Raw genomic sequence first — 23,677 nt, forward strand, 5'->3', positions numbered from 1 at the left:
TACTGTATGAGCACGACTCAGTGACTGGACATCACTCTTGTTGGGCAATAACATAGCATTATGAGGCGGCGGCTGACCCAGTAGGAATTCCCACACAACCACCCACACGTGCACAAGTTTCTTACTCATGATTCACAAGCTTCCCCTGCTACCCTCCTGCAGCAGCCACTCGAATTAGGCTCTGTTTGCATTGCCGGTAGTCCTCGAGCGACATATTTCAGTGATTTGGCTTTCATGCTCAGCAGTTTTGCAGCTGTGATGACATTTGGGTGTCGCCCCCCTGTTTCTCACGGCCTCGTTGCCAACACGGCTCCAGCCACTGGTCGTCAGCCAAGCCTGAGGTCTGAGTGTCAGCCCCCACTTCAGTGTACGGTGGAAAAAAGGCCCTTTTGAAAAATATTCCAGGCCGTCGATTTAACCACGGAGGCCATTTTTCACCCAGGGGTCAGGTTTCCAATATGACCCCAATAAAAACAAGGGAGCACTGTTTCTAAGACGAGGGAAGGTGTGAGAAATGAAGAACACTGTAGTCACTCACTACATGAAGAGGTGTTGTTATTGTTCGGCAGTCATCTAGTAGAAATCTTTGACTACAAAATGTACTGTATAGAACAATTCCCATATAAGTCTTCAGGAACATTTTTGGCATTTAGAGAAGTAAGTAAGATACTTGAATACAAACTATCACTGTCTATAACCAAAATTTCTCAAGAAATACAAGTCAAATAGTGTGTGCATTATAACATGAGGAGCATTCGGGTTAAAGGTTTTTTTCATCTGCATTTTAACGGAAAATCCATGCGTGACTCTCCGCAGAGTAATCTGAGGACAACGCAGAAAGGGCCGTCTTGGAATCGAACTGTGAGCATCGATTAAAGTCTGGAAGGAAAAGGTCAAAAGTCCCTCAGCAATACACCGTGCTGATTTATACCACTCATGGCTGAAGAAGTTAAACCATTCCGGCTCAAAAATACTTAAAGTAAGGGCTATTTAGTAACACAGTGTATCTCAAAGAACTCAAAGTAATTTCTGTTGAGGACAGACTAAGGGGAGTGCGAGTTTTGGTCTCTGGGGGGTGATAACCAAGGGAGTTTCCCTTCCTCACCCTGTCTGCTTGTTGTCAGCTGTCCTCCCGGAAACCTTGCTCCAGCTGCTGCCCATTACACACAGGAATGTCTCCTCGGGTCAGATACCAGGAGTGTGGTGGCACATTAATAACGCAGTGGGCCACTTGTGAGTTATTAGTGTGGCACACTCGAACCCTTCCCATGCCCCTTCTGTAACACACACGCCCGGACACTGGCCCAGGCACACACACCACCCTGACAGCTGCTGGACTCTCAGTTTCCCAGAGTCAGGGAGTGTGTCAGCATGTGTGTGTGGGTGTGTATATCGAGGGGGGGGGAGTTTATAGGGTCATGGCAACTGATTAATTGGTCGAATATGCATCACACAAGTTCCTGTTTTGTCTGTCAGGGTCTGGGGTGATGGCAGTAATCTCTTGTCACAGATGGAATGTGATGTCGGAGCATAAACGATTATCTTGCGTCTTGGGAGGGATGTGTCGCATGTCTATCAATTGTGGATCCAGATTTCTAAAGTTGCCCGAATTATTATGACGAAAGACAGGCGTTTAATTGAAAAATCTCCCTGAAAAATCTCCCTGATGATTGGGACAGCATTGTCTGAAATAATGCAAATGGTATGCGACAGGTGGGCTATGCTGATGGGCTGATTGGAAATAAAGGAAAGATTCAATACAAGCCAACCTCGGGTCGAGAAGCAAATTGTTTGAAATCTGAATCGATTTTTTCCATTACAATGAATGGAAAAAGAAATAATGCGTTCCAAGCCTTAAAACAGGCTTTTGTAGGAGTGAATGTAGAGTGTCTGCTGCAGGTGCGCTGTTCCTCTATGTGTGTGGCCGCTGCATGTGGGAGGGGTTGCCGAGTGAGTGACGTCTCTCCAGAAGGGAAGAGGTGCCCGGTGCGTGTCCAGCTCTGAATGTGCGCTTCTGTGCAGTTTGGCTGTGACAAAGTCATAAACCAAGTCACACTCTGTCCCAGACTCGCTTCATCCCTGTCCCAGCTCCAGCCCACAACAGGACATCAAACCCTGGAGCCCGCGCTCCAGCCTCAGAGGTGTGGAGAGCGAGCACCTCCCCTGTGACACTCTACCACGGTCCAGTGCGGAGACAGGAAAGGTTTTACACCTCAATATGAAGAAAACAGTCAGTAAATGTAGCTAACGGGACACATTTGCATACAGATACTGATCTGCATCCATGCGTTATACACAATAACAAAGCGTGTCGTGGGTCAGCTGATCGGTCCGCGCACGTTATTTTTTTCAGCTTTTTTTCAGGGGCGTTCAAGTTCTGGATTTTCATTCGAAATCAGAGAGAAAAAAACGAGAGCGGGCTGTACTTTATTTCCAGTGATGATCAGAATGTGTAGTGTACTCACTATACATGGCAGGACTTTGAATGGCAGGTCAAAGGACTCCACTTAAGTCCTATCTTGGTCAGTGGTTTTCTCTACATCATCTCTATACACCTTCAGTCAATGTGCACCTGGGTGGATCGTTCTGGCCCTGCTGCTATGACCCAGCAACACAACAACCCAAAGGGTACTTGAGGATGTTTTTTTGAGCCAGTACCTAATTGCAACACAGGACAAAAAACCTCCAGCACTTAATTGGCTTCTTTTACTTTTTGTTCATGTTGGTGGCGGTACAATGGGGGTATGGAGCAAAGAAAAACCTTGGCCTCTCAGTGAGCAGTGAACTGTGTGGCCATGTGAGCGTTAGATAGACCTCTAGATGTGGCGCTTTCATAAAACAGAGATAATTGAGTGGCATCATTCAGAAAAGGATGAATTGCAGTTTTTCAATTCGAGATCAATAATGTCAGAGTAAGTATTAGCAGAAAAACAACCATTAACTTTTCAATAATTATTTTAATTTCTGTTGAGTCTCCAAACGTATTGAATATGAGTGACACCAAGTCCAGACACAAACAAACATGCATGGATCCGTGGAATTAGAAGACGGGTGAGCGCGAACTCGTACTTCTAAATTCCAAATTGTAAGAATGATGAACAAAAACAAACAAATCACAAATCTCTTCACTAAGCAACTTCCAATCAATCCAGAATGAAGAATGATGAAGTTATAAAATATATGTAACCACATTTTATCTTATAGATAAGTTTTAGAGTTGGCTGTGAGGGATTCCACAAGAATTTCACATAGAATGATTCAAATCCCGTGCTCTGTTTCACTGAAATCAGGAGCAGCACACAGGCAGTCACCGCCATTCACTTGAGGTGACAGGTTTCATCGCAGTGAGGAGTTAAGTCTGCTGTCGGGGTTAAGACCCTGAAAGATTTACACGCGTGGAATCTGCATTGGTGGCCAAATGCCACGACAGTGCACCGCCAGTAAGACGACCCAACATAACACAACATGCGCAGACAGACGCAAGCAAAGAGACAGCATGACTTCCACGTATCAGGTCACACAGATCTGGAGCCCTGCGTGGTATTATAGAGCAGGTTTCTGTAACACTTGTCAGTGGTTGAAACGTCGGGCATCGGATCAAATTAATACGTATCATTTAACAAGAATCACATTTAAATAGAAACAATACGAGAGGTGTTTCCCCCTGTGTTCCCGCTCTAGTTTGCTCCTCTACCTGTTCTCCATTCATCAGAGTCGATCAAACAGATGAGCTGGTGCACACACGTCCATGCACCACTGGGGGGACAGCCATGGGAAACACTTTCTTAATTGTCCCCCAGACCTTTTTAAAGAATACTAAGCTGCATTAGTCGACCATGAGCTATTCTTCTGGAGGCTCTCTTCCAGAGAGGGCTACAGCAACCCACTCACCCAACAGGCCATTAAACGTGACAGGTCTTTGTGGGGAACACAAACCCGAGGAAAGGGCAGCGAGCGAGCCAGTGCTTTAGAAAAGAGAACTTATTAGGCGGGCTGAGAGTGGATCTGGTTTAATAAACGATTTGAGAAACCAAAAGACAATAATTATAAACAAATGAAAGAGTGCTAATGTTGCTATAACAGGCCAAACGGATTCACTCGGATTCACAAGTCTTCACAGTTGAGAAGAAATTGTGTGAGGAGCAACTGGAAACTAAGATTTGTGGCCCAACCTTTCACAGGGGGTGATGTGAGATGAGGAAACCTATAATAATGTAAACAAACCATACTGAAAGTAAACTCGGTGAAAAGACGCAGTTCCAAGAGCATAAGAAATGCTATGTTTGATAGCGATTGATAGTTTGACAGACGCTATTATGAAATTCAGCGCAACATACTGCTGACATTGGTTAAAAGTCAATGCAACGTGACTATTAAAGGGCCACACAGCGACACACTGGCATTCCTGCTGGTTTATTTGACTTTTAACACTGCTCTTTTCACATCCTTCACTGTCATCCCTTCTTCACCTTAAACACTAAATCAGTGTCTCCAACACATTAACTCAGAACCAGATGCGGCACTGGCTGCTTAAAGCTCAATTTCTTACTTCACCTCACTTATTCAGAGTTAAAACGGCTCCCTGTGACCTTGTGACATCATTATTCAGGGACATCAGCCAACGTTGTGGCCACGCTGGGCTTTGAGAATGGCATATGTTGAGGAGAATGAGACCTTCATTAATCAAGAGTGTTTAGGCACTAAACAGGCAGATCATAGACATGGAGAGGGAGGCGGTTCCCCACCCACAGATCCAGTTATCTATGGGACTGCAACTGCCCACAGAGAGAAGATCCCGGACCTTATTTTACTTCAGTAATAACAAGCTACGCCAGAGAATCTGTGTGTAGGCTGATGGGTTAAGAATGACCGGGTATGTGTCTGAGCTGCAAAGAAAAGTGACCACTGATGGTCAAGAAAAGGCGGGGTCTTCTTGTTGGCCACACAAAGCCGTTGCTGTGCAATCAGGTCGGTGTAAAATCGCCGCTCTGTGGTCACAACAAAAGCTGACAAAAGCAGGGGGCTGGTGGACCGAGCGGCCCGGCAGCCACACAGCTGTGAGCAGGACCAACACATCACTGCTCAATATGGGCCCTCCTCACATCTGTAGCAGCTCGGCCCCTGCTTCCGCCGGCTCCACACACAAAAGAGGCCCTCAGCAGACTCCTTTGTTGGGCCGTTTTTTAGAGCTTCTTTTTAGCCCAAATCTTAAATATTTCATTAGACCTCTTTCGCCCAGCTCCCTTTCATTCACGAGCATTTTGGAGAGCATCGGCGGGACCCCCCCTGTGCTTTATTAACGCATTTAAAAGACACAAAGGATTTACTTAAAAACTCGAGATGTTCAAAAAAAACCAAGCAGAGATACTTCACTAAAAAGTTTGTTAAGTAACGTGCAGCCTAAAGCTTGCTTTTAAACTTATGTAGTTAACTTAATTGTTGTTTTGCATGACCGTCAAGAAAATCTACAAAATTGTCATTCAAACTATAAAAAACAGTAATATGTAAAATTCAACCATTATCCCCAGGTTTACTGAAAGCACTCGAACCATTTACTCAATTGTGACCAAATATTTTGAGCAAAGCCAACTCAACTATTCAGAACAAAGTATGATGTATAAAGGGGAAGAGTAAGACAATAGTAATACAACTTGAATCAAAGTTTTTTTTTTACTTTTTTACTAAATTATTATTATTATCGTTATTATATATCTCTCTAATATTTTAGATGATTTCTTAAATTATGTTCCAATCTATGAGATCATTTCCTACAATTACTTTTTTATATTTATTTGTACTTTTTATATAACTACATGTTGACCTAAATTGATCTAAACACTCTCAGGACATGAATATGAGAGTAAATTGTCTTTAGAATACTGAATCTGACCCAAGCATAAGAAGAGAAAAAATCCAGTCTTTTTATTATTAAGTGCTTTGAACGTGTCCTACACCTTCAGCTGTCTTTTCTGAGGGCCACACGTCTATTAACAAGGTGACTAAACACTCCCACCTAAATATTAAACGCTTCTTAATAACTTTTCTGTGGCTGCAGCACAACTTCTGTCACGTTGGATGATAAAAAGCCTGAAAAATGATTGTCTTTATGCTAAGCTCTAAACTGGTGTGGACCAAGTGACAAAGAGAAGCCATTGTTGAGTTAGGGGGTGTTATCCGACACTTAAGGAGAGCCTAATGAATAATTCAGAGTTATCATTCAGCTTGATACTCGATTATTATGTTTTTCGCTGCCTTCACACGTGAGGGACCTCAGCAGAAGGTGGGGCATGCAGGGGCACCTAGGGGGAAGTAATGCGCAGACAAGAACAAAACAAGAAAGGCTGCAGCGCGATGACTCCTCTGTCAGCTTGATAAATATAATGTGTCACCAATTAAAAACTCGTTGCCATTCTTTAATTCAACCGAGGCCTTGTTAACCGCTGCCCGGCAGGGGAGCAGCCGAAGTGCCCTCAGTCTCTGTGACCAGCGGCACCATAATAGAGGCCCCTGCTTTCCCATCCTTTTAAACCGAAGCCCTGTGCCTTTGGCATGTAAATAAGTTATTCATTGGGCAGCACTTTTCCGATAGAGGAAAAAATGACCATCCATGTCTTTGATAATCATCTTTTTTTCACCAAACAAAACAAAGAATTCTATAGTTTCAGATTTTTTTATTGGGGAAAAAAAACCTTTTTCAGGTCCTTTCTTTAGGAGCTTTCTCATGGTAATTGTGTTGACTCAACTTTGTGCGACGTAGCTATACAACACGTATGAACCCTAGCAGGAGTCCATTACAGAAATGCCATTTAGCAAGCTGTTTCTGTGAGAAAAGTCAAATGTTTAAGGGGCTTTTTTGTGCCGTTAAGTATGAGGGTCCTGGCAAAAGCAGCAGGAGTCCTTTGGAAACTTCAAAATCTAAAGGCCTCTCGGGTCTGAGATACTTCACAGCTGAAGAAGTTAAAAGTGTTGAAAATGCAGAAAAGCAGGTTTTGGTGAACAATGTGCGACTTGTTGTCAGCCGTGACTGTTGTGCTATTTAGCAACTTTCTTTTCTGACATATGATAAGTACATGTCACTAACTCATTCACACCCTCTTAAATGGAGCCTTTTCTCATGCTCCTTTTGTTACATTTAAATTCAGAATACTATTTCCATAAAATTGTGGTTTTACTGGACACTTGGAGCTCATAAATGTCAGGTCAGGAGTTAAGAGACGATAACTAGTCTTACCTTTTGGATCAGTCCGTGTTGAATCAGTCCAAATTCTTGTTTTCTTTTTCATCAACTCCCTTGACAGGACAAAAATAATGTTCGTTTGATAGTATTTTTGCATGAAACGTTTCACAATTATAAAACAGTTGTGGACAAGATGACCAATGTGTTAGACAATTGTCTCATATTGGACAGATGAATAAAGGACTTACATTGTTGAAACTGGAGAGCAGTTATGGTGATCTGTTACCGGATCTAAAGGATGGAAACTGGACTTAGATCAAAGGCAAACAAGCAGGAAACAACTTTTATTTTTAAAAATGAAGGAAAAGAACTCAATATAACATCTTAAAAGAAGTTCTCATGTCGGTTTAAGATCAAGTAAAAGTGATTCCGACAAAAATGACAATTCATTTCACCCCAAATTATATTAAATTCCTGCTTTCTATGCTGTTTGTACAGCACAACATGTCCCTGCACTAGTCAGACTTACATTAAGTGTGAAATGGGTAAATATTTTTCACAACATTATTGTCAAGTGCGCCAGCATTCGTTCATTCCATGTTAAAGTCAGACATTTTTTGTGGTGCTACACCAAGGTCCAAGCACAGAACCATCACTGACTGCATCCCAAACTTAAAATTACTCACCTTGTTATGTCACACTTGCTTCAGCTGTTTTATGCAACCCTAATATATATATATATATATATATATATATATATATATATATATATATATATATATATATGGGGATTATTTGTTTTTAATTTGTTAGATGAGATGTTATTCATGTGTTATTAATATCACTAGAATTGTTACATGTTTTCACTGATGATACTCTCCCACCAGCAACTGTACTCTTTCTCATGTGGCAGCTCATTCAGTCAGTCGGGACCAGAGCCCACTTGGCACAGCCTCGTGGGCTTAATTGAATTAGGCATACCCGCTTGTTTGGGTATTGTATAGTAGCATGAGAATCTCCCACACTCCCAATGTAGAAAAGAGGGGCACATCCACACTTGTCAGATCTGAGACTTTCTGTTGCTCTGGCCCGGACTTTGGCACGGACTTTAACGCAGCTTCAGGAACCATCTTTAGAGTCTGCAGCTTCACAAAAGAATGGAAGCACAATCGGTGGTAACATTAATGCAACAGCTTCGACAGTAACATAATGAAACCTCCTGAAGAAATTGTACAGGTTTTTATGAATCATTGTTGTCACAGTGCAAATGTGTTCAATGAAACATCACACTTGTGTGTATCTAAAAGGTCCGTCTAAGCCAGCTGTTTGGTTCTTGTTAGCATCTGCTAAAGACCTTCCATGTGGCTCTTGACACCACCTAAAGAACACACTGTTCTGGTTGGAATCCCTCTTTTATTTCTTCTATACTTCCATCATTCTGGCACAGACTTAAAAGTCAAGAGTCACTCATTAAGAGTTTTTTGTTCTTTTTTTTGGTTGAGAAGAGAAAAGAAAGCGCTTTTAATGTGATTGCCCTTTTCCATTTAAGCCATCTGAGGTGCTACAAGAGGATGGCGAGGTGCTGTCACTACATAACGTCACCTCCCTAACCTCGGGGGTCGGAGCCAGATTGACACCATAACCCACAGCCCTGATCCTCCTTCAGCCTCTTTAGTGGTGCAGCCGCCCGTCAGTAATGTGGCCCGCACTTTATTCATTTGGAGATCAGCCGAGCTGAAAAGATAAGCTCTGAATAATTGGAGCCTGCAGACCACGGAGAATCTGATGGGATTCTTAAGTCTTAAACTTTTTCTCTTTCACTCCACCTCCTCTCTTTGAGGAGAGGACAGCCCTTGTTAGATGCGGGCAGCCAGATGGGCGAGAGCACGGAGGGATGAGCTGCGCAGCTTTATGAGGAAAAGGGTGCCACTGGCTGCAGGGACCTGTCACTCACATGTAGTGGGCTGAATGTGCTGCTCAATGAATCCTCCACAGCCACCAGTAGACAAGACTGCAGTCTGTGCGGACACCAGACTGCCAGACAGTAACACCATCCAGCCTCCTTTTCACACTTGCCTTCTGCCATCTCAGCCAAGGCGTCTGACAGACTTTGACTTGTCATTTTACCTGGGCAAAACAAAAGCCTTCCTCAATGAATCTACTCACAGAGATTTCTAGAAATAATAGAATGGTTCACGAAGGATTCACCCAGTGAGTTTTGCAGTTTTCAATACAATACATGTACAACTACAACTATACGTTTTATAACAAATGTATTTTTTATCTTTAAATGTGCAAATTAAATGCACATACACTGAATTGTCATTCATTTTAAATACTGGGTCAATGGTCAGGTTCATTCATTTGAGGGTCACCGTATATTATTCCTTTATCACGGCTAGAAGTCAACTGCACTGACTGCAAGATGAAATCCTGCTGTGATGAGACAAAGCATTAATTGAGCAGTCAGAGAATGGGACAAAAACACACAATTGCAATGATGGTTTGGTTGTGTAGCTTTAGCATTTAATCACGCGTCTGTCAAATTAGCATTCCCCCATCCCGCACGGCAAAAAAAGACACTGCATCGTTAGCCAAGCTGGGCAACAAAAGAGGAGCGATGGGGAGGCCGTCGCTAAACTGGTAATGTCAGGTTTCAGGTCAGGCCAGAGAAACGTCCTGCTGCGATCAGCCTGTACACAGAAGCTGCACTGTCTCACACGAGGAGATGAACTGGAGTGGAAGCAGAACACCTGATGCTACCCTGACCACACACGTGCGTAAACTCGAACCATCAAGACTCGAGTACGAGAGCTTTCCAAAGTAAATGGATCATGAGTTTCATGTACTTTTACTCTTCAAATGCTGTCGAGATTAAATACTGTCTGCTGTTTGAAGCAACATGGCACTTTTATTTTTCTTTCTTGATATAATTTTAACAGAAATAAATGAATATTCAGATCAGAATTATTCTGATCATCACAGAACTCCACTCCAGACTGTATGTGACCTCAAACGTGACTGAAAATCTGAGCAATTCTCCAGCCAATGTGCCAGCCAATGTGCAAAATAATATTTTCTCTGTAAGCTACATGGCTTCCTGTGTCAGAGACAGTGTTAACCCGAAATCTGTGTGTGTGCCACAAACTTTGTTTCCTGTGTTATGTGAAGTTTCTATACTGCACAGTGAGTTCATTTATGGGTGTAGCAGCACCATTACAGTATTGTGTGTCTCGTATGGCGTCACAACATGGGTTTGGGCACATTGCATCATATATTTTTTATATCATTTGTATTTCTTCTGGTAACATTACATCTAATTTGAATCGTTTGAATCCCATAATAAATAATCAGAGCATTTTGTTGTTTTCATTTTTCATCAAGTAACATGATAATTTAATAATTTCTCCACCTGTTTTTAATGTTTCCCCCATTTTGACTGTCATTACCTTATTTTACGCACATCTGGTAAGGTCTCCACCTTTGGTTTTCATTTGTGGTTTACCACGCAGGTCCGGCTGGTCGTGGAGGTCCAAGTCCTGCTGGAGAAATAATAATAGAATTTGATCTTCACTTCTTCAACCGGCTTTAATAAGGTATTATGACATTTGGCGGCACCTTATTGTCAGAATATTGTAATAAAATATATATTATCGATGATAAAGCCATAAAGCAGTGAAGTACAGTACTTTATAAAGACAAGCATCGCAGCCTGAGTGAGTAATAAAGAACTCTAAAGCAGCTGAAGTGCTCCAATATTATAAATCAATGATGGTTTGTAAGTCTCTTTATTTAAACAAAGGCCAGCGAATAAAACCTCATTAAGATGACATGTGAATTGGCAAACAAACTGTTTAATTTGTGTCGGCTGTGAGAAGGGGGCTTTGCATCCATGGGCCGGGGGGCAGCCCAAATTTACATCTGATTGGAGTTTAATGGTCCATGCAGGCTTTTACTGCACCGTCACCAGGGTGACCAGGCTTTTCTCAAGATTTTCAACAGACCAAAATGTGCTTTTTTTGTCCCTTCCAAATGTGTCATGCAAGCCAAATGGGGCTGGGGCCTTGTATGTATCAATTTGTTTCTGCTGCTGAGCCCACACTAGCCCCGCAATGAATATATGGGCCATTGAGCCCAAAAACACAATGGCCACAGCTGATGCGGTTGCCACAGAGACACGCCCACACAAAAGCACGGAATGATGACATATGGTCCAAACCTGCCCAGTCGCTGGACCCCCAATAGACCCAATGCATTGACGGACAAAACCCCACGTTAGCCATTTATCCGTGCCCACTCATTTCATGGTAAGATAAACTTTTTATAAAGTTTCCACGAGCCGTGCACAAGGAGTAAACGGCTGGTGATGTAAAGTGGGGGGGATTCATCATTAAGTGATTAACAAAGGGGTCTTTACCACCTGCTTCTACATTAATACGCACATTAAAGGACCCGCTTTTTGTTTACCATGAAAGACAAGACGCAGTCAAAAAGAATCAACTTAAAGACGCCATTGGAAGTAACTTTTGTGTTTGACTTTCAATTACACAAATGTAACGGACTTTTGAGTGCATCATCAACATGTCAACATTGAAAACATTTCTCATACTCAATTTCATTTGTTTATCTTATTAACTCCCTTATATTTATACTGTTTTCTGCACTGACCGAACCGAAACCATTTTGTATTTCAATCTAAATCTTTTATCAGGTTAAATGCAGAAAGTGTAAACATACCGTGCTCCTGTCAATATATATTTTTATTTTTATTTTTTATGTTTGAGCAGCTCATCAGCTGCCTGTACGTAAGAACCTGTATGTCTCATCACAAATCTCACACATTTGACGGATACTTCACATGGAAGTGTAATTTCAAACGTCCATTGGAAACGACAATTTGACTGAGCAACTATTTTAACAGACACAAAAATGCTTATTACATATTTAATAATACTTGTAATAAAAAGTCATTTACACTTTTCACATCGCACTTACCACACAAATATTTGACAGCATTTATAATTGTTCTTACTCCCTATGAGGGGGACATAAACATGCAAACATGTGATTCCACAAATGTAAAGACATCAACAGTTTGGGGGATTTCCCTCAGAGAAGTAGCTTGGGGGGCTGGCAAACCTAATTCCATTAGGAAAGATAAGTAGTGTGTGAACAAGACATTCAAGAGTTGACCTGTTTCCTGACTCACCGCTGAAATATGTGATGATGTCATCCCAGGCTATTGTACCGTGCAGCAGCTGTTATGGGGCATATGGAGGAGAGTGCAGACTTAATCCAGTGAAAAGATTTATCGTAACTCACAACTCTTTTTAACATTATACTACGGTTTAAAAAGTAAAGCCAATGTGACTCCATAACTCTGAATTTCTGACCAACAAATTCATTTGGTAATGGAAGCATAAACACCATATCGCTAGTTTCAACTATGTTGAAGTTTACGTAACACCGGAAGTGACCTTCAAAATAATAGCAATAACATTAAAATAATTTTAAAATGTAGAAATGTAGTAATTGTGAAAAAAAGACATTCAATTATTACAAATTACACGACACAAACATTTGATAAGAATTAACTTTAGCAAGCTACAAAATAGTATAGGTTGCCTGTGTTTAGAATAAAAAAAATTAAGCAAATTTTTATAGCTGTCTCTTATAACTGTCTTTTAAAACTTTCATAACAGTGTACTAAGATCGAGAAGGACTTCAAGATTATGCAATGTTCAATTCAAAACTGATATTATGGTCAAAAATTGGTTATTTTATTCAGCAGAGGAATGGTAGCAGTGATAGAGGTCCGCCACTGACACAGAGATTTGCCTCCAGTTTAACTTCAGAAAGTAAATTTCCCAAACTTTGTGTCAAAAGTGAAACCTTTCACCTGCTCCAACCCCTTGACTCTGCCACACATACATACACTGCCTTTAACAACTAGTGCTCACTTCCTTAAAGACAGGTCAAGCCACAGTGTCAGGTCTTGTCAGTCGGAATGACAGTCTGTGCTCAAGACCCGGAAGGAGATGTGACTTGGTTTTGTCACTGAGAATTGACAAGGCCTCTAAGATCTGACCTGTCTTTTCCCTTACTTCACCCCGCTCATCCGCCCGCCTGTCCACTGCATGGACGCCCCCATTGATGGCTGTCAATGTGGGTCCAGAAGGAGAACATTATTCCGGGGGGTCAGAGACCTGCAGGTGACCCAGCGAAGCCTCCATGAAACACATCAGTGAACAAGCTGTGGACTAACCATGGATGCTTTCAACTGACGTATGAGCTGTCAGGGGAGAAGTTAAACCATGAAATTTCCAATGTAACACCGTTCAACTCGATCATGAATCCTGGACAGAGAAGCTCCTGGAAGAGCTTCAGGCACAGATCCATACGCACATCCTGTCTGCGATCATATGAGCAGACACACATTCACGAGTGCACAGACGTCACAGCGGGACCCCACGCTGAACGGCATCACACAGAAGTCTCTTGGATTCGCAGATCTAAAAATACCCACCAGAGAGGAAATCCCCACATTCCGCCTCCAGGGTCCTGCACTACAAAGACATCCGAACAATAAGCCTCTCCCAAACTCGGATTCATCCCAGACTACATAGGAAGGCTGAGGCATCAGCGAGTTATTTTTCCCTCAGTGACTGTTGTGTCTAGAAGTGGAAACCTCTGACCGCCTCGCTGCTGACTCATGGCAACTGGCCAGGTGCAAAGAATGGACTGAACCACAAGATGAGTGTCGACATGACCCAACAAATCCAGTGAAATTGGATTGTTGAGAGTGTGAGCCCATCACCTCTTCCCTGGGAAGTTTCCAGTTACGATCTTCTGTTCAGAGTTTGTGATGGGTTATTCGTATTGTAAGAATTCAGATTTACCTGTGTGCTGCTTATGTTACCGACCATTTAAAAAGCAATTGATATGCACAACAACAGGTTCTGTTGTTCAGTACATGACTGTGATACCGTGACCTGTTGATCTCTCAGTCACATTCTCCGAGGTCCTCCATTGGAACAATGGTCTTTAATGAGTCATGAGACCTTTATCTGCTGACAGCCCGATGAGCATGGACACTGTGTAGCCCAAAAGGAAGAAGCTAATAACACAAGCCATTAATCTCCAGTTAGCTTTGTGTGTCATTGTGTTAGTGCATATATAATTAGTGGAAAAGATGAATGGAAGCACATCACATTGCATGCATAACTATGAAGCCCATATAATCTGTTCACATGCGCATTTTTCACAATATGAAATTCTGGGATATTAGTGAAGCTAATGCAGCAGATTAAATGCATCATAAAAACTGACGTGCTATTAACTGATATCCAACCAGATATGTTCAAGTGTTAAATGACACTGTCAGGGAGCAGGATGTGAATCTAAAATGAATCAGGAGCTTATTCAGCAGCAGCAGTGATTGGCAGCAGTACGGAGACAACAGGCTGGGGTGATTTGTCAGAGGCCAAAAGTCTGCACAAAGAGCTATTGATCATGAGGAGAGAAGGGGGCGGAGGACAAAGGGAGAGACTGTGGGATCACACCACACAGTGATCAATACTGGAGGTCTCCCCCCTCAATTCACTAGATACAGTCGGACGGGAACCAAAGAGCAGCTAGTGTACAATGGCACCGCTGCTGTCAGTCAGAGGGTTGCACTACAGGGGGTGAACAGTAGCATATATGGACACGGAATCAGACTCATCATTACTGAACACACAATTTGGAGTGGTGTTCCACTCATCGCTTTTCATTGTGTGTTCTGTTGCATGTGGTCATTGCAAGGAACTGTCATTGAATATCACCTACTGCTTTCATTGATCCCATAATGTGAACAGATTACAAGAAACTGTCCAAGGAGGTTTAAAAGTATCCCATTGTGCAAAAGACAGACAAGCAGACGCCCACAGAGGGAGAGAAAAGTTCCTCAATAGCTTCAGACGCTGAACATGCGAGACTGTCCCGCATGTTTTTGTTTGCCATGCTAATCTTATCATGGGAGCGTGTATTCATCAGGAGGCCCCGTCTCTCTTCAGGTCTGGAGTGGCGGCCCAGGACGAGTGATCCATCCTGGAGTGAGCAGCAGTAGACAGACAAACACATCCAGAGTCAGTGTTTACCTTCTGTCAGCTCTTTCCTCATCAACGCTGAGGAGTCGCTTGTTAGTCAGCAGAGATAAAGAACAGATGGACCAATGATGGCCGTGGAAAATAACTTAGGTTCAAGGCATGCCATGACACAAAAGACATCTTCAAAATCGAAACTATACTGAGGGACGCTACAACTTCTGAGCGAAGAAGGAATGTGAATGTTATCTACGCTGAAGCAAATAGCCGGGTTGCGGCTCAGTGTACCCAGCTGCATCCTCAGAGCCACCGGTGCCCTCTCTTTCCCTGGATCAGTGTTTGTTTGGAAAGAGCCCATCCACTTATTGACACTTGTCTCTGCTGCCCTCAGGCAGTAAAACCACAAGTGGAGCACACAATGTTCAACAGTTACTATTAGAAAAAAAAAAACAGGAGCAAAGAGTGTGTGTGTTTACCTTCCCAGGGAATGAAAAGAGGAGGAGAGAAGAAAAGAAAGAAAGACTTGGTCATAACTCTGCTGCTACGAGTAAACGGCACACTGTTTCAGAAGCGAGAGGAAATAGACAAGTCAGTCTGCTGGCTCAGTTTTCTGAAAAGAAAAAATGTGGCACCTTTCCTCGAATCTGGCCACATCTGCTCTGAGGAGGTCCACAGATACAAAGGTCGAGCTGGGACCAGGACCAGGACCAGGACATCCTGTTCAGGGGACAATGCGACTCTTTCTACAGTGTCAGAGTTGGTAAAATTCTCTCCACAGCACGGCTGTCACCACCTGATGGAGGACACGCTCTGGTGTGGTCAGGAAAGACAGATGTTCAGCAGAATATCCTTTTGTTATATTTTATTTATAATATGAGAGAGGAACTGGTGAAAAAATATTTCAAAGGTGACCTTGATGATAGAAAGTACAACTAGATTATTGGAGAAGTAACATGGAAAACAAGAACAGAGACAGTGGGCTACCAACCTGGCCACTTTGTCAGTGTTCATTTTGTGTCGTGTTTCTCGGAATTCAGTGCTAGGGCACTGACTTGGATAGATGCAACTGCTAGCACACTGATCCACTCGTCAGTTTGGACTTAGTAAGAAGTCAAACACACAACAAAAATAATTTTAAGAGGCAAAACAAACTACTTCTTTGATTAGCAGAGATCTTTTTTAAAATTTAAAAATGGACACTTTGTTCAAAAATATAAACAAGCATACACTGACAAGCGATCACAACAACATAGTATCTGAGTACAACACTCATTTCAAGAAAAAAAAATCTGATATTTATCCCCTCACGATGATCATTCGAGCAAAGTATAATTTATCTTGCAGCTTCGATCTGCAAAGTAGGTCAAAGGTTTTTTCTCACACTGTCCTCTGAAAACAGACTGCACTTCACTTCCCCATACCACCCACGCTCACACCAAGACACACACACACAACCACAAAGAGAGGAAGAAATCAAGTGAGCCAGACGGTGGCATATGAGTCAGAACCTCAAGTGTCAGATGGAGGGCACGTCTCAACAAGAGGTGTAGAAGACACATTCAATGTCATACGTGTGCCTGGTGTTTCGTCAGATCTCGGTCTGTTCTGAAAGGATATTGAACTGGCATCCATGAGTCAAGAGAGATTGGTACCAGAACAGTTTATTTATACAAACAACAAGAGCACTGGGTGAATTAGTGAGTTCTGGGGCTTCAGGGGCAATGCTTCTCCATTATGAAAGGAGCAAGCAGAGCTGGAGATCATGGACCATAACTGCACTCTTCTGTCAGGTGTTGACATTCGTCCTTCAACATATGTGACCAAAGATGATTCCGATTTCCTTGCAACTCCCACCAAAGTCATGGATAATGAACTGCTTTCTGAGTCAAGTGTGTAAGTTTTGCAAAAAGGAATCACATTCCGTGCAAAGAAAATATCTAGACAAGGCTTTCAAACACAAATCTATTACGAGAATGAAGGTGTGAACTGAAGTGTTTGAATCAATCCACAGACGTGTCTCGGAAACTCATTCACCGAAATTAATCTGAGATCACACATTCATGCTGACAGGATGTGTAATTCATGCGAAACCCCGGGTCATGGCATCAGATAATCTCAAAGCCGTTTGAATTTCACGCCTCCTCCATGTGAGCACGATTAGGAGAGTGGTTTCCTGTCACTTGCTGCTGAAGTTCGGCCAGTGCCGAAATAGATCAACAGCTGTCCAAGCCTGCACACAAGGATGACCCCCACCCCTTGAGTAGATAAATACATAAATAAATCATGGTCAGATTTAAGGGCAGGGCTCCTGAGGAGCCGGCATGGTGACCTCCAGCCCTGACAGGGGGACCCTTCACTTTCTCTTGTGGAAAGTGCACCAGTTGCCGAGCTTCATGTGTTGAAACTGAAGAAGCTGCTGAAAAGCTGAACCTACACTCATAAATACGTGGTGCAGACAAGCGGCAAGGATCAACGGAGCCACGCGGCACACACAACCTGTGATATCTGATCACAGCCGACACGTCTGGCCACCCAGCCTGACCTCCTGCGTCTGCACACAGCCAATGCCTTACACCGGGTGAGCCCTGCTCCAAATATAAATACAGTTCACTGAAGGTGCAGACAATTGCATAGAGATAATTCAATACATGGTGGTTGATATATACTATAAGTAACCACCTGTTTGTATAATGCACTGTCAAGGTAATACATGAAGTGAAGCCACTGCTTCAAGGAAAATATGATCACGAACTCCATAAAGTCGTATTTCTGGCCGTAGTAGTGGCTGCAGCATCAGCAGTATTAGCTATGTAATGTAGTACGATGTACTTGTGTATTTGAGGTGCCTGTTGTATGAGTTAAAAAATAGCATTCAAACATATAGTTGTATCAAATAGCATCGGGAGAGGTGGCAGCAGCAGTCTTCACTTCAGTATGTTGGGATAGCCTGTTTGGTTTTTGTTTCAAGTGATGAGGAATACATTTGTCTGACACCAACACCTGCAGCTTCTGTTCTGTCATGAGTTTCAACACCATCTCCTCAACTTGGATCCTGCAGGACTCCATCACCAATGATTCACTTGAGACAGGTGCAGGGACCAGAACACAGACACCTAATCCCGGATGCCCACCCGGCTTGCGCCTCTCACCAACCAGAACCTGCAGCCAAAGTATGCCAGACATCTGCTTGTGTATTAGAAGCTGCAGCGTCTTCAGAGCAACAAATATAGATCGGAATCGCCCGGATGTAGAGTCCTCAAACTATTTACTGGCAACAGTGCACATTTTAACCAAACCCATTTTGACACAACAGACTGCCAACAGAAGTTTCAATTCATCAACCGGTACCATTTCATTCATTCATGTCATTCATGGAAATCTTTATCACTTGGCAATTTATGGAAAATAGCGTGTAAACTGCAGATGATAATGAGTCAACATCTTGCAGATATGAGGCTTGAAAATCACCACGCAACACGCACGAATTACACAAGATTTATCAATATGTTTTTTTTCCTGGAACCAGAACAAAACTTATCAGGCACTTCATTCTCTGAACCAGGACAGGTCAGAGTTAACCCTTGACATTTTCTTGTGGACTTCAGTCAAAGACATCCAATCACAAGAAAAAAAAAAGAAATAATTTCTTAAAATAATTCTGTCATTAATCAACTTGTTTTGATTTATTTCTGTGTCAAGATAATGTGAAATCAGAATGTGAGGCAGGTGTCATCATTGTGACACCATGTCACTTCAGTAAAATCTAGTCTTCAAAAAAAAAAAAAAAAAACAATGCCACCAGTTTGAGACAGTTACAAACTACGGCATTAACATAAGTTGAATATGTTAATGATGCACAAAATAGCCCTAAAAGAGACTATTTTGCCATCTGACATTGCTGAATATGAACTCCAAATTTGTGCAAGTTGATGACATCACAACTTTACTACTTCAAACACAAAGCAAACTTAATCCTCATCCCTGCAGTACTTCAGACCGTAAAGATTACATGTTCATATCACTCTGCATCCAAGTGCTTAAACCAGTGGTTCTTAACCTGGGTTCGATCGAACCCTAGGGGTTCGGTGAGTCGGTCTCAGGGGTTCGGTGGAGCCTCCGCAGCAGAGGTCCACCCCTCAGTCTAGTCTGCAGTTAGTGTATCATATTTTATTTTTTACTAAAGAAGGGTTCGGTGAATGAGCATATGAAACTGGTGGGGTTCGGTGCCTCCAACAAGGTTAAGAACCACTGGCTTAAACCCAAGACATTCAACCTTCACCTTCCTATTTAACAGGTCAAGTGATCTGAACGACTGCCCCCTACAGGACACTGTGCGGCTACAGACTAGTGCACTTATACATGGTTTTAAAATAATGTAATGTATGAACTACAGACTAGTTGAATGACTGGCTACTATATATTTCAAATATTTGATTGAAGATATGAAAACCTTTTCGTGACACACGCACGAATCCAAGCGCAGAATCTCTCATGAAATCATGCAGTTATGCGCACGAAGGCATTCTGACAAGCACACGCGCACACCGACACAAAAGACGCATCTGGGCAGCTTTGAACGTTTTTTTTTATATATATACATTCCGATGCGACAATTTAAAGTTGAACACAACTGAGCTGCAACGGACTGGTGATATCGCTCATATCGATCCACTGATTCCCTCCATTGATAAGGAAACGGCGGACACTGGAGGGTCCAGCCTCTGCATGTGAAAGAACCCTCGGTGGTCACTAAACACAGGCGCTGCTGCGGGACAAAGAGTTTTTGGAGGGAGATCTCATATTAGAGGTTTGGCGGCAGAGGTGCGCGCGACGGTCCATTCACTCGCTAATGAGACTGATAAATTGAGGACCCCCCCGCCTCCTTTCAGTGCCCCCCACTTCTATAGCGAGGGCTCCCAGGGGAAGTGGTGGTCAGATCCCTCAGGGACATCCAGCCCTCTATAGGAATGTTTCACATGGGCAGACTCCCGCCAGATTTTAGATCGGCTTGAAATAAAATCAAAGTGAATAAAATGACGACCATTTATTGCTGTTCTGTTGAAACATTGGCCTCATAATGTGTGTTCAAAGAACATCACATCTTTTAATAAGATGAGAATGAAAAATATTGTTCATGTATTCGTGTAGTTCAAGGCAACAAACACTGATTTCATGCTGGCAACTCTTGACCAATAGCCACCCTGGCAGTGTAAGTTCAGAAATCATCAGAGATGTACGGAGATCTACGACTTTTCCACTCATCCTTTACTTTCTTGGGGGAACACAACAACCAAGAGATATCATCTGTCCAGTGAGTGCTGGTGCTGCCCTGGGGTCACTTCCCCATGGTGAACCAGCTCACCAGAGAGGGGTCCAGGAGGCACCTGGATGAGATTTATGGGGTCTGCTCACTTCTGTCACTTGTGCAGTTAGGCTTATGAGGATGGGATTCAACAATATTTCCGCCCAAAAAATGAGTTCAATTTGAAATATGTTGCCAAATAAAGGAGAAGAGGTGGTTTAGGACGACCACGCGAGGCTGAAACAAGTGACTTGAAAGTGAGAATTTGTACCATCCTCCAGAGACTTGGAGTAGAGCTGTTGCTTCTCCATGTGAAAAGGATGTGCATGCGTCATCTTAGTTTAAACACCCTGCGCTCTCATGCCGAAGATGAGTGACAGACTTGAGTGTTTGTCTGAACAGTTAAGGGCTGAGATAGTTCTCATCTTCAGATATTCCAGCTTGGATCCCTCCCTTGACATGATCAAGTCTGTGAACAGTCGGCTCTGTGTTTACACCAGATCAGGAGGTCGTGTGTGTCTGCGAGAGGGTGCGAGTGTGTGCGCGTCCGCCTGCCGCCTCCTCACCGGGGATTTACTGACTGGCTCGATGCCCGACCGCAGTCAAACTGGTTCGCTCAGTTCTCACGACCTCAGCTCCACAACGACATCTCTGAACTATTAACTCAGACACGGAGGCAGTGGAAGCAACCGCAGAAGCCGCTCATGCGCTCTGCCAGCATGGTTGGCCGGTGTCATCTGCAGGGCACCTCGGGCGAGAACAAGAACGAGTGACGCATAGCAATCAAAAGATGATGGGAGGGAAAGTACCAGGTTACCAGAAGAGGTTTTTGAAACTTGCCGAACTCATCCAAAGCTCAACTCCAGTACAACGTTGAAAAAAAGTTCCTATTAGTCATCCTGTATTTGCAGTCGTTATATATGTTCCTTCAGATTGTATTTTGCTTTTTTCTCAACCAGAATAAATTTCCTCATACTTCATTCTTGATATTATAAAATGCATGAAACTGCTGGAGTCACAGTGTCCTGAGCAGGTCCTCAGTCACAAATAAAAACTTCATTTTTCAGTCGTTAAATCTGATTCAATACGATCATAAACGTTCTAAAATCGTGTTAGACGTATCAGATAACGGACAGCATTTAATACAATTCGGCAACCATCACATACTTAATATGCCATTTATATTTAAAACTTGAGTCACTTGCATCGATATTTGCAGGTGATATTTGGTGTTGCAGGGTGATTACCTACATTTTAACTAGTTTTCACTTCACTCTTTGCGTTTTGTCAGCATCTTGCGATCAAATTTTACGCGCAGGGAAAGCGTGTAAGGTTTACATCCTGAGGTGCGCGCACGACGCGACGCTGGAGTATTGAGTGGCGCGGGTTCAGTAATCTAATCCGGACCAAAGGGGCCCACGAACAGCAAGTGGCAGACACACGGCCAGCACCACGCCACCAGAAATACACCCACATGTCCGGGCGCGTAAAGTTAACACTAAAACTTGACGCGTAAAGACGCGCGGATCTCATCTTCGGCGCGACGAACTTTTCCCTCGTTTTCTCTTTTATGGAAGAACCGGCCCACCGGGAGTGGGATTGAACAATTGATCCACACAAAAGAAAGCGAGGATCCTTCCATATTCCCCTTTCACAGAGCCAATCTGTTAGTGACATTAACCCCTGAGTGCATTTCCCAGGCTCATGAATAGCGCTCGGGACTTCTCAAAGATCCCGCTGCATTTAGGATGAGACCCTCTTTTCAAACTTTTAATTACCTCTGGAGCAGAAGACAAACACTCCCCCCACATCAGGGGCACAGCTGTACACAGGTCCCGCCAAATGTAAGAGAGAACAGACAAGGGGATTGTTGATTTTAACGGTTGACTTTTATTAAAACATTTTCTTCATCACAATATAGAATATAAAACACAGCTTTGGTATAACAATGACTCTGTACAAAACTAAAACTTTTCATAAAAAGTACTTCAGCAAAAACAAATCTTCATCTGCAAGTGTCTTCGTCACCCACATCCAAATTTTGGACATAGATGATTCATAGAAAAAGAAAACATTTTTAAGGCACCAGTTCCATAAAACGAAACTATGAAGTAGATTTCTGAGTTCAAGTCTCTCGCTACCAGGGTCGCCACACTGGCTCGCTGCTTTCCGGGCCAGGGCTCACAGCGACCGGACTGGCCACCTGGGATCCGCCTGAGAAGGAGGTCATGCCGTGGACCGGAGACGACACCGTGGGTGCCGATCCGCCGTGAGTGGGACTGGAGCTCACTGCAACGGGGACTCCAGTGTTTGCGTAAAGCGGGATGGTTGCGGAGGCGAAGGCTGGGTTAGGGATCAAAAATGCGAACTGTCCATCCGTAGCAGGCACCAGCTGGAAGCCCCCGAACACCTTCGGGGACACGGAGTCAGCCGGGCTGATCTTGGATCCCATGCCGCTTCCGCTGAGTGGCAGCGTGGAGGGAAGCTGCACATGGAGTGGCTGTGCGAGGTGCGCCGGCTGAGACGGGGCCTGCTGCGGGTACATCATCTGGCCCATGCAGCTGGACAAGTGGCCGAGGAGCCTGGAGCGGACCTCCGTGTTCACCCCCTCGGAGGTGGACAGAAATCGAGTCACTTCGTTCATGCACTCGTTGAATCCGGCTCGGTACTTGCTGAGCACGGAAGCATCGGGCGAGAGCGCAGCTGTGGAGGAACAAACAGACACATTAATGCCGCGTTCACATGCTACAGTCTGCAATGTGAGCTTGACTAGAATTGCTAAACTTACCGCTCATCTGGACCCGCTGCAGGTTCCTCAAGTGCTTCACTGTCATCTCCAGGATATCTGCCTTTTCCAGTTTGGAGTGTCTGGAGCTCTGTCGGAAGGAAGATGCAGCGCATTAAACCTGGATTCAAATCTTGTTTGGAACGTTGAAGCTGGTGAAATATAAGCTTACATCTTTCTTCAGTGCGTCCAGGATGAGAGTCTTGAGCTGACCGAGACTTTCGTTGATTCTGGCTCGGCGCCGTTTCTCCATGATGGGTTTGGATGACTGGAGAGAGAAAACAGTACTTTTAACAACCGAGCCTGACTATAAAGAACATTTCAACACG

General features: G+C 43.4%; 2 protein-coding genes across 9 annotated transcripts in view; both read right to left on the bottom strand.

Moving 5' to 3' along the window:
- The window catches only part of noc2l (NOC2-like nucleolar associated transcriptional repressor), a 116,830-nt gene that overhangs the window by 65,931 nt on the left and 27,222 nt on the right, over window positions 1–23,677 (bottom strand). For 2 of the 7 annotated variants that reach the window (XM_053848471.1, XM_053848464.1), the window contains exons 3-6: window positions 10,627–10,719; window positions 9,132–9,304; window positions 7,426–7,468; window positions 7,232–7,290 (exon numbers count right to left, since the gene is read on the bottom strand). The gene's annotated coding sequence lies outside the window, so the exon portion shown is untranslated. Of the gene's footprint in view, window positions 1–7,231; window positions 7,291–7,425; window positions 7,469–9,131; window positions 9,305–10,626; window positions 10,720–12,386; window positions 12,436–23,677 lie in introns of all 7 variants that reach the window. The other 5 variants (XM_053848466.1, XM_053848468.1, XM_053848469.1 and 2 more) reach the window with 5 other exon arrangements.
- Window positions 22,439–23,677, bottom strand: part of her9 (hairy-related 9) — a 28,455-nt gene continuing 27,216 nt past the window's right edge. For both annotated transcript variants that reach the window (XM_053848479.1, XM_053848480.1), the window contains 3 exons: window positions 23,521–23,616; window positions 23,352–23,439; window positions 22,439–23,266 (listed from right to left, as the gene is read on the bottom strand). In XM_053848479.1, coding sequence (XP_053704454.1) covers window positions 22,701–23,266; window positions 23,352–23,439; window positions 23,521–23,616 — 750 coding nt within the window. In that variant the 3' untranslated portion in view covers window positions 22,439–22,700. The remainder of the gene's footprint in view (window positions 23,267–23,351; window positions 23,440–23,520; window positions 23,617–23,677) is intronic.

The sequence above is a fragment of the Synchiropus splendidus genome, chromosome 18 (genome assembly GCF_027744825.2).
Source record: "Synchiropus splendidus isolate RoL2022-P1 chromosome 18, RoL_Sspl_1.0, whole genome shotgun sequence".
Classification (NCBI taxonomy): domain Eukaryota; kingdom Metazoa; phylum Chordata; class Actinopteri; order Syngnathiformes; family Callionymidae; genus Synchiropus; species Synchiropus splendidus.